The sequence below is a fragment of the Tympanuchus pallidicinctus genome, unplaced genomic scaffold (genome assembly GCF_026119805.1).
Source record: "Tympanuchus pallidicinctus isolate F22 unplaced genomic scaffold, pur_lepc_1.0 scaffold30, whole genome shotgun sequence".
In the NCBI taxonomy this organism is placed as follows: Eukaryota; Metazoa; Chordata; class Aves; order Galliformes; family Phasianidae; genus Tympanuchus; species Tympanuchus pallidicinctus.
Window position 1 is genome coordinate 2,452,012 of NW_026294748.1, and position 11,552 is coordinate 2,463,563.

General features: G+C 53.5%; 1 protein-coding gene across 1 annotated transcript; it reads left to right on the plus strand.

Moving 5' to 3' along the window:
- The first annotated feature begins 10 nt into the window (after positions 1–10).
- Positions 11–10,872, plus strand: OAF (out at first homolog). The gene is made up of 4 exons (XM_052697295.1): positions 11–313; positions 8,086–8,220; positions 8,747–8,927; positions 9,345–10,872. Exons 1-4 carry the CDS (start codon positions 92–94, stop codon positions 9,617–9,619), a joined length of 813 nt encoding a protein of 270 aa, XP_052553255.1. The 5' UTR covers positions 11–91; the 3' UTR covers positions 9,620–10,872.
- The last annotated feature ends 680 nt before the right edge of the window (positions 10,873–11,552 follow it).

Genomic DNA, 11,552 nt, shown 5'->3' on the forward strand with positions numbered 1-11,552 from the left:
GAGCGGGGATCGCTCCGCACCGCTCCGCCCGATGCGGGACGGGGGCGGCGGCCGCGCGGCTCTGCGCTGAGCCCCGGGAAGGCGCGGTGGGATGCGCGGCCCCCGGCTGCCGGCGCTGCCCGCCCTGCTCTGGCTCGCCTTAGCCCCGCTACCCGGCCCCGCTGCCAGGGCTGAGCTGCGGGTGCGGGTGCGGCTGCCCGGCGGGCAGGTGACGGAGGAGAGCCTGCAAGCGGACAGCGGTTCCGACTGCATCAGCCTGGAGCTGCGGAAAACCGACGGGGCGCTCATCGGTCTCACCGCCGACTTCAGACAGGTGAGGTGGGGGGATCTGCCCGCTCCCCGTGCTCCGGGAAGGCGCTCTCGGGATGCTCTGCTCTCCCCGAGGGGAAGGCGTGATCTGAAAGCCTGTTTTCTCCCTTGGTCCGATCGTGGCGAAAGACTCACGGTGCGTTCTGCCGCCCGCGGTGATTCTTAGCTGGGAGACAGAGGGCTGCACTTGGGACTATTAGCCCTGGTTGAGTTTAGCTCGGATCGGGGCTCTGGTGCTGAGTTTTGTGGGATGTGACTTTGTTCCTCCTGGTAAAGCCTGGCTGGGGGTCCAGAAGGCAAATCTGTTAGGACGAGGGTTATGGTTTCAAACTACAACAGGGAGTGTTTAGATTGGATATAAGGAAGAAGTTCTTTGCAGGCAGTGAGGCACTGACACAAGCTGCTCAGAGAGGTGGTAGTGCCCCATCCCTGCAGACAGCCAAGGTCGGGCTGAACAGGGCTCTGGGCACCACTGGAGCTGTGGGTGTCCCTGTTAATTACAGAGAAGTTGCATCAAGTGGCCTCTGAGGGTCTCTTCCAACTCAAACCATTCTACAGTAACCACTTCTGAGAAATGTGGGCTCCTGGGCATGCAGGAGGAACGGTCCTCCATCTACCCGCAGGCACTGCTGGGTCTTTGTTAGCAGCCTGCATGGAGCACCTCTGCGTGTGCAGCTCTGTGCCCTGCAGACAGTCCCACTTGTAGCCTGGGCTGCCTGTGTGTGGAATGGAGGTGGTGAGTTTGCAGTGGGATGAGCAGCAACATCTGCTCTGTGCCCAGCTGAGTGCAGCAGGTCTTTTTCTCCCTGCTTGAGCTGAGAGATGCACGGCTTTGGCAGCTGCAGTGGGGCATGGAGCAGTCAGGGCAGGAGAGTGTCTGTGTGATGGGGAGAGCTCCAGCCCGTGGCTCCTGCATGGGCTGAGCATGTTCCATATGTCTCCAGGGCATCTCTCTCCATGCCACATATGGGATGCGGCTGGTTCCTCAGGTGGATGGCTGCTGTCTTTGAGAGCACGTGTGTGTGTGTGTTGTTGCCAGCCAAGCGCTTCCCATACAACCTGGGACTGCCAGCCCTCTCCTCCCAGCCCTCTCCCAGGCCCTGTGGCCTCTCTGCAGGGAGGTGATGCTCACAGAGCTGAAGCTGCAGATCCCACGCTTCTCAGCGGGAGATGAGAACCTCAGAGCCAGCGCAGCAGAGCTTAACAAGCTGAATGCAGTGGATTTCCTATTGCCCAGGGACGAGCTGTGTGCTACCGTGTCAGTGGCACAGCTGTCCAGGTAGCACCGTGATGTTATCTTGTTCCAGCCCTCTGCTCACACTGTTTGCTTTGGTGGACTTTGTCTTGCAGCAAGAGGAAGCTCAAAGCCAGGAGGTAGGCAGGAGTGGTGCTCTGAGCCCTTGAGAACCTTGGAGCCTTCTCCCAGGGACTCCCCTGGTGCCTCTTTTCCTTTTTGGTGGACCTTTTTGGTCCCTTTGATGATCTTTTGCTGTCTGCAGAGTCGGGAGATGTCAGTAGAAGCCATGCTGACTTGGGACAGCGTGCACACCAGCACACATGCAAGGAAACAGTCCTATGGCTCTTGTGGGGGGGGGGAAAATAAATTACAAGAAAACATGGCACACCAGGAGGGCTTTTAAGCCTCCAGATTGTAGAACTGCATACCACAGCGCATTCCTGGCTGAGGGAATTCCAAACTCTGCACAGAGCTTTAGGTCGGTCCTTTGGGGGTCTGGGATGTGACACGGGGAGCTCTGATGTCCTGAGCTGTTGACCCTTCCAGCTCTTTTCACTTCACATGCAGGGTCTTGCCCTCAAATCTCACCTACAAACCCAATGGGGTGCGTGTTGACTCTTCTCCTGCTCTCACCCTGCTTATTGCTGAGATTTTCTCTGAAGGTATCTGTGCCATTAAGTCCTTAGCTCCATCCATGCCTTTGGCTCCTGGTGGAGATGCACAGGCAGTGCTCCCTGGAAGCTTTGCAAGCAGCAGCCCTGGTGCAGCCTGTTCTCAACCTTCAGCTTTAGAACAGCAAGGGACAGGCTGTTGGAGCAAAGCTGAAGAAAGCCAACAAGACGTGGAGGAGATGAATGTGTGGAGCAGTGAGTAATGATGTGAGCAAGCAGCTGCCTGGCCAGGCATCCCCTGCTGACCTGTTCCCCTGGCTGCACGCAGGCATTTCCCTATTCTGTGCTGGTGCTCATCCCTCCAGCGTGATACAACTTCTCCTCTCTGGAGGGAAGGTCTGCAGGCTGTCTGTGAAGGCAGCTGGGATTGTAAAGCCAGGTTTCCCAAGCTGGATTGTGGGGTCGTGCTGTGGTTGGGTTGCTGGGTTTCTCCACAAATGCTTTTCCACTTCTCTGGCTTAAACAGTAGAGGAGCAGTCCAAAGGCACATCTTTCTTTCTTATTTTTTTTTCTTTTGCTGACAAATAATTGCTGTTAGACCATGGGCTGGACAAGAAAGGAGCAGTGAGATCATGGCTCAGCTCTTTGCTCTGCTGGAAGCCAAATGGGGCTGGAGCAGTGCTCCACAGATGGGCCTTAGCCTTTCTATTCCACCCTTTCAAAGCTGAACCTGGAGGAGTCGTGTCCTCAGAGCAAACCACGGCGTTCTCCTCGTTCCTTTAGGCACTGCTCAGTGGGACCCCAACCTGAGACTGAATGTGCAATAGCAAAAACCCATTTCTTTTCTGGCAGTTTGGAAGGATGTGATGAGAACGGTTCTTCGCCAACTTTTTGTGCTGTAAGGCGCAAAATTTATTGCAGAAAGGATGGAGGGGAGACAGCAACTCGAAATGTTGTGTCTGATTTCAAAAACATGACTGTGCCAGCTGTTAAACAGTGGCCTGAGAGCAAAGTGGGTGGTTCTAGCCCAAGGTCAGCACAGAGATATGGAGAAGTTTCTTTTTCCTTCTGATTGCTGGAAAAATGGTGCTGGAAACACAAGGGGGAAAGCATGGCTGTTGGTGTTGTAACCCTTTTGCTGCTGGTCCTTTTGGGTTCCTTTGTTACTAAAGTTGAAGCCCATCCTGTTAGGTGCTAAAGGACCAGGGGATGTAGGAAAGCATCCATACAGAGATGGCATCTGTAAAATGTGGAAAGCTGCCTCTTGCCCTCTGTACAGATACCAAATATATGTATATAAGGAAAGTTAGACCATGGGTAGGATGAACGTGCTCTAGTTATATGGGATGAGTTAGAAAGAATCACCCAGCTCTGTTGCTGTGCTTCACTCTCATCTGAAATACCTGCTGTTGGCTACTCATAGGAGTTGGTTAGCAGGCAGGATGGACCAGGAACCTCCAAATTCCTCTGTTTTCCTAGGAGAGCTCACTGAGTGTATTCACTGTTCCCCACTGGGACAGATGCTGCCGATGCCTGCTGTTAGATAAGCAGGGGTCTTTCTAACTCTCACTGGGAGGGATGGAGCGATGTGGGGTGAGAGCCAAACATGCTGGGGTGTAATGAGGTGGCTGAGAATCCTCATTTGGTGGAGCTGATGGCTGAGTGCAGGGAAGTGGCTGTGCTGCATGCAGTGGCTGCAGGAGGAGCTCTGCCCTTTGCTCCTGCACAGCCCCAGGCATATCGCTGCTGGGGCAGGATCTGGCTTCTGAAGTGGCTTCGGAGAGCGAGCTGCCTTTGGGCAGCCCTCACATGGCAGTGCCAAGCGTGAGGATGCAGAACTGGAGGATGCTCCTGGAATTCAGGGCGCAGAGCTGGAAAAGTCAGCTTTTAGGGTGGATCACCAAAGTGCCTTCTGGTAGAAGAGGGGTTAAACCATAATCCTCTCTTAACCAGAGTCACTCAGCTGGCTGCCCCCCCAGCGTGGCTGCAATAACACACGCTCTGCAGAGCTGTGCTTTACAAGCACAACAACTTTCTGGCCAGCTCTAGCAGTTCCCCGGGGCTCTGCAGGCAGGGCCACAACCACAGCAGAGACTGCTGGCAATGGGGGGGATGTGGGGCTGGGGGTTCCCGGTGCCCCAGCAACAGCTTCCCTATGCCTGTGCCCCCCACCCTGCGTAGACAAAACCAGATCCCTCAGCAGCGCTGATGTCCCTGGGGGAGAGAAGTTTGGCAGGAACGCTGAATGGTTCGGGGGGAGGAAAGCACTGAAATAATTTATTTCCCTGAGAACTGGTTTGCTCCACTCCACGTGAAGCCGAGACGCCGGGCTCTGATCTGGACCACACAGGCTCGTATGTCTCTGCAGGATCCAGCCTGGAAATGGAGGTGGGATTGTTCCCACACCCCAGATGGCAGCCCCTGGAGGAGCTGGTGGGGGTCAGCGCTGCGAGGGAGGAAGCTGTGTGATTTCTTTGCACTTCTACGCAGTCTAACTCTTTGCTGGAAGTTGCTTTTCCATGCATGCAGGGAACTGGCTGTGCAGCTTTTCTGTCTCCTTTAGGGATGAGGAGCTGCTCTCCCCATGCCCTGCCAGGCTGCGGTTCCCCCAATGCTGCAGCTGCAGAACTGGTTGTTCCCTGCTGCACCACCGTCCTGTCCAAAGCCAAACAATAGCTGTAACTGTAGCCGGGTTGGGGCCAACCATTCTCAACGCCCCCGTGATGAGTTCATCTGGAGAGTCCCTGCGTTGCAGAGGCAATGCTCTGTCGGGGCTTGTTCCCTGCTGGGAAATTTTGCAGAAACCCAGAATTCAAGGTGCACTGGGTTGCCTTGGCTGGCTACCGACCTTGGCACTGATTTCTCCTGCTCTTCCTGGTGGGAACGAGGTGAGGTGCCTGGGGAGGGAAGGGCTCTCTGGGAGCAGGAAACCCTTTGGTGGCTCTTTTCATGTGAAAAGCGTGGCATATTTTTGGTGTGACGAACTTCTTGCTTTATCAGAGCAAGGGCAGGGAGAGCAACCTAAAGAGCTCTTGTTGGGTTGAGGTATTTCCAAGGAACTCTCTGAGCTGAGCCACTGCAGGATGGAAATGGCCAGCACCCCGGGGACACCAGAGGCACGTCCCCTCCCCGGGGTCTCTGTGGGTTGAAGGCTTTGACCGCAGCAGCGTCAGCAGGGCTGGTGGAAGGTTTGGTTGAGATAAGAATCTGCCTTTGCTGTTTGATGTACGTGGGCAGCCGGGCGCAGAGGCTCTGATTCAGCACAAGGGGCTGTGATGGGAGGTGGGGAGCCCAGGGGCACGGGAAGAGATGGGAGGAGATGAGCTGGGAAAGGAGAACCTGGGGTGGAGGAAAGGATGGGTCAGCATCCGCTTCCCCTCCTGCCTCTCAAGTTCCCGTTGGTCTTTGCTGTCTTTCCCCTTCTCTCATCTCTCCTCCAGCTTACCCTCACTGCAGAACCACTTTTCTGTGCTTTTCTCTCCATCCTCCCAACCCTTACCAAGAATTTTTGCAGGGTTACCTGGACCTCTGTTTCTCAGCATCCTCCCATTTTGCAAAAATCACCCCCAGGCTGGGAAGTCCTGCACTGTCATTCATCTCCTGCATCCATTTGAGGTTTCCAGACCTAATGCAGAGCATACCTGTTCCTGTCTGCTATTTCCAGACCCAATGCTGATGGTGCAAAGTGAAGTCAGACTAAATCCATAGGTGAAGAAGAGATGCCAGGCTCAGGCACTGGCCGTGCTTTGTAGCAGAGAAGCACAGCTGGACCAGATGCAGCGATGGGGCTCCTTCTGCAGTGCCACTGTCTCAGGGGGGATTGTCCCCATTAAAGCTGTCAAAAAGTTCTGACTCAGCAGCAATCTCGTGTGCATTTCCATGAGTGTTTCAGTTTGGGTTTTTCTTGGGTCAGCGTCAAGTTTCGGATGTTTTGCTCTCTTCTCATTCTCCCATTGCACTGCTTCAGCCGTAACCCCAGCCACTTAAACAAGCCCAACTTATCTTTTTTTCATGGCATTTTTTGCTTTCCTTTAGATTTTATTTTATTTTATTTTTGTTGTACTTAAATGAAATGCCTTCAGATGCTGTTGTAAGACCCTGGAGAACACAGCAGCTTTGAGTTCTGCTGCTGCCTCCCAGGCTACGCCGCGCTCTCAGATGTTTCCCATGTCTGCACAGAGGTGTCAGTCACCCAGGAGCACTAAAGGCAGTGATTAAAACAGCCTGGTGTTTGTGGGCAGAAGCAATCGGTATCTCTTTCTTTCCAAATCCCCTTTGATTCCTGCTTTTGCACTGAGTTTTCAGCACAACAGATGCATCCAGCAACATCCGTTCCCCTGTCCTGGGGCGGGAAGCGCAGTGCTGATGGCAGCGCTTTGGGATGTGTGCTGAATTGTGTTGTCTGGGCAGGGAAGGCAGAAAATGCTGGCCTGCATGACCTGGTGTGGAGAAAACCTTGGAGGGGACAGATATGCTCCCTTCCTCTTGGGCAGGAGGGCTGGAAGAACGTGACCTGATGGCCATCCAGCAGGCACAGCCCAGGGGCCAGAAGGCAGCACTTTGGCATAGCCATGTATGTGAGATGCCAAAACTATTGACCGAAGGTCAGCTGCAGCTGATCGTAATGGATTCCTTCTGGCTTTAACAATTCATGACTTTCATTCCTGTTCCACGTGCTGTTGGCTCCAGAAATGAGTAATTTGTTCTCTGAAGTTGGGACCGCTCATCCGGAGTGATGCGTGGAGGTGATGACTGTGTGATATTTGCTGAACAAAAGCTGGTGCAGGTTTTGACCATGCTTGATCCCAGCTTGTTATTACTTTATTGGCCAAATGAGGACCTTTGCTGTACCAAAGACCTGGGATATATTTATTATTAGTTGATGGCAGATGGGAGCTGTGACCAGCTGCTTCCAGAGGGCTTTGGTTACAACTCATGAAGTTTGTAGCTTGGAGGGAAAAAATGGGCCTCTCTTGATACAGAACATGGACTGGGATGCAGTTTTGGAACTTTTTGGTCCCTGTCAGGCTGTTGCTTGGAAAAAGATCCTCCAGTCCCAGTAGTGCTGTTGTACAGTGCAGTGTTGGGACTGAGCGTGTCTCCTCCTCTCACCCATTCCACCCTCACCCTCATGCCTTCCTGCACATGATGTGCTTCCTCTCGTCCCTTCCTCTTGCCTTCTGGTCACACACTGGGGCCCTGAGCAGGACAGACCACATTACAGAAACTAACAGCAGCAATGAACTTGTTTAACACCGCCTGTGTGGCTTCGGGGGGTCTGTGTGCTTCAGCTGCTGCATTAACATGGTTTATTCCTTTACACGCTTGAAAATGAAACACTAGGAGGCACTTTTCCCCTTTAAACTTGTTCTCCTGAGGCTATTGCAGCCTGGTGAAGTGAAACCTTCGTGGTGGCATTTGGTGCTGTTTTACTTGAGGTCAGTGGCTTTTCTCCTGGAGGGACGTGGAGACAACATGAGGCTTTTCCAGGCTGAAGGGTGAAGGAAACAGCTTGGAGCGGAGTGTGGGCATGTGGCTGCCTCTGCCTGTAATGGGAGAGCCTCAAGGGGTGGGTTTGAAGGTGAGCATCTCCTGCTGGGACAGAATGAGCTCCTTGCTTGTTGAAGGATGAGCCCCAGCTGTTGCCTGAGGGCGCAGGGATGTGGGGTGGGAGCTGGGAGCAGCCTGTCCTGCTATGCTGGGACAAACAAGCCATTACTTCTTTAGACACTGTTACTGCACTGCAGGCCTGGGTGGGATGGAAGCTGGGAGCAGACACCTGAGCTCAGGTAGCAGAAGTATGAGACCTTTGACTCTGTTCTTTGGGCTGGCACTTTCTGCAAGATCCTGCCTTCACCCATTATGTGCCAAAGGCCTCTGACCCCACTCCGTGATTCTTTTTTTTTCCTCCAATTCTCTCTTTGTCAGGAGGTGAAAATCTTCCGTGCCTTAATCCTGGGGGAGCTGGAGAGGGGCCAGAGCCAGTTCCAAGCACTCTGCTTTGTCACACGGCTCCACCGCAACGAGATCATCCCCAGTGAGTCCATGGCCAAGCTACGACAGGTAGGAGCCAACCCCCACCTCTGGGGGTCCATCCTGGGTTGCTTAGGGCTTCCCATGCAGCTGCCCCATGGCTGGGCTCTGTTAGACCCACCTTTGACCTCCCATCCTGCCTAAGGGGCTCAGTATTAAACTAATGTCGTTCATAGCATCGATCCCGGTCTACTAAAAAAGCCAACCAGAGGCCTGATGTAATTTGGGCAGTGTCAAAGGGTGAGCGATTGCCTGGAGCTGTCACCACAAAAACCTCTGCCCAACATTATCCACTGAATTAATTGCTGATTTGGGAGCATCCATCACAACAGAGCACTGATAAATGTTCACAGGTGACTCAAAGCAGTAATAAACTATCGTCAGTTTCAACATCACTAAGTGCCTTTATTTGAGGAGATCCCAGATGGGATGCAGGTGCACTCACAGGGGAGCATCCATTTGCACTTTTTCCTAAGTTGGCATGAAGTTCTGCCACGCTGCAAGGGATCGTTTCCTGCAGCCAGGATTCAGGTTGTTCTGATCTCATCCGTTGCAGAAGAACCCCAGGACGGTGCGGCAGGCAGAGGAGGTGCGGGGCCTGGAGCATCTCAGCATGGACGTAGCTGTCAACTTCAGCAAAGGGGCCCAGCTGAGCTCTCACATCCACAACGTCTGCGCAGAGGCCAAAGAAGCAATTTATACCCGAGAAGAAGATGTCAAATTTTGGCTGGAGAAAGGTAAAAGTTTCCTTTGCTGGGGCTGGAAGTGGTCCCATCACTGAGCTGGCACGGTGTTGTGCTCTCTGATGCCAGTGGTTGGCATGGAATGCTTCAGCTCTCGTTTGCTGTTGCATGGTTGTGGTGTGTGCACACCACGCTGTACTCTTCTGTTCTTCAGCATGTATCTGCTGTAGTGCTGCTCTCCTCGTGAACCTAATTAGGTGTTGCCTGGTCCATCACCCAAAAGAGAAGCATTCTTTACATTCTTTATGTCTTTTGCCTTGTTCTCCCTACTGCCCGTTCTCCTCCCATGCTTCCCATCCCACACCCATATTGAACACCCCCCGACGCCACCCTCTCTGCCCTCAATCTCCTCCTCCACCTTCGGGTTGGTGCCATGAGTGCCCTGAGCACTTCTCCTGCTTTGACCTGCAGGGATGGACGGCTCCATGTTCGAGGTCCTGCCACAGACATCTGACCTGCCCGACCTGCAGCGCTGCAAGCTGTGCACGGACCGCTGGAAGCCGTGCATCTGCAGCTACTCGCTGAGCATCGAGTGGTACCCGTGCATGCTCAAGTACTGCAAGAGTCGTGATGCTGCAGGCAAGGTTTCTTCCTACAAATGCGGCATCCGCAGCTGCCAGAAGGGCTACACCTTTGATTACTACGTGCCGCAGAAGCAGCTCTGTCTCTGGGATGAGGAGACCTAGCAGAGCTGGGCCAGGCCTCGTCAAGGAGTGGCTCGTCTGCCCTCCTGCTTGCAGTGCTGAGGGCCTCCTGGAGCTGGCTGCTCTGAAGAAGGAATTTGGTTTGCAGCGATGCCTTGTGCCAGGAGAGCTCTGTGAACGTGCCTTTCTTTTGGCCCCCTGTGCCCCCATCCTGATGCTGCCTCGTGCTGTGATCAGCAGGTGATGCTGTCCTGCACGGCTTGCTGGCCTGAAGCAGCAGGAGGGCTGTGCCTTGCCCTGCTCTGGAGGTGTGAAGGGGTCAGTTGCGAGCACCACGGCTGCTTTGGGGCAGGGGGAGAAGCCATCCCACAGAGCTGGATTGTCCAACATTTCAGCCCTTTGCTGACTTTGCCACCTCCTGGTGATGTGACAGCATTTCCCAATGGGAAAACAGCTGAGTTATGGGACCACAAACCCTGAATAAGGAAGGTATGAAGCCCACCCAAAGCCTACCTGTAGCTTTCCTAGCATCCAACCGCCTGCCATGTCCTTCCTGTGGCTATGAGGTGCTATGGGGGGATGTATCCCAGCAATTATTTCCACCCCAAAGGGCTGGTAATGAGGGCTCTAACTCACCCCCACTTAGACTAGTGAAGGCCCAACTTTTTGTGTTGGTTCCGTGCCTCACCCACTGAGCAAGAAACATCCAGAAATGTGTGACTGCCATCCTAACAGTGCACTATAAGGCAGGGGTGATCCCAGATGGGCATTTCAGACAGGGGAAAACAACATTCTGCATCTACGCCCAGCCTTGCATCCTACTTCACAAGGAGCTCTTAGGCAGCCCGTGCTGCTTTGCTGTGCCTTGGTTTGCCCTGTGTGTGAGCATGGATGGTGCCAGAGCCAACCATACACCTGGAGGGCATTGGACATAAAGTGCTGCAGAGCGCTGTGAGTTCTTCCACTCGACTCAGAACAAGCAGGGAGAAGACAGGGGCTCTTGGGGCTATAGGGAAGCCCCGTGCCTCCTGGTGAGAAGCCTTTGATCGTGTGCCTTTTTGCCTAAAATCCAGGATTTTTTTTTGACAAAAAAAAAGAAAAAAAGCAAAAAAAAAAATTGGTCACAATTATTTTTGTATTGATTACTTAAAGGGGAGGGGAGGGAGAGAAGGGAAAGGTATTTTAATACTGCAACATGAAGTAAGATACACTTGAATGATTTTTTTGTTTTAAAGAGAAAAGCAATCCGATTATTTATCATTTGTAAGGTACAATAAACTGATTTTATTTTTTTTTTTTTTTTTTGAAGCATCCCTGGTCTGAAAAGCTCTGTTGTAACCTCAGTGTCACCTGTCTGTTTGGAATCTTGACTTGAGGGCTTTTGTGTCAAGCCTGCACTGTGAGCATTGAGGATTTTGGGGGGAGGGTCGTCAATGTGATCCTGCAGCTCCTTCTGTAATTTCGAGCCTGAGCTCTGGGCATGTAGCAGAGCCCAGGGGCAGCAATGGGATCATGGGGTTCGGGAGGCTGGGGTCTGCTCCTCTCCCCCACAGGAGCGTATGAATGTGGGTCTGTGCCCAGCAGCCCCGGGGGAGGGATGGGGGTCCCCTTTTATCCATCCCTCTGCAGCAGAGGTGAAAGGAGGACGGCGTTTTGGGGCGGCTCGCAGCTCGTGCTGCTCGCAGGAGAAGCGTGGAGTGCTGATTCCCCCTAGCGTGGTGCAGGCGGAGGCAGAGTTTGCGCAGCCTCAGCCCTTCTGCACTTGAGCAACCGAAGCATCTCCCCATGATTTCTAAGGAGGCTGGAGCTGTTTTTCCCCCGCTGACGTGCTCAGCGTTACACGGGTTCCTGCTCGTCCTTGCTGGGCTCAGATCCTGGCACACAGGCGGCTCAAGCTGGCTGGGAGCTCTGACATAAATCCTCAAAGCTATAGGAGAAGCCGTGGGGGATTTTGTAACATCTTTCCACAGCCTGT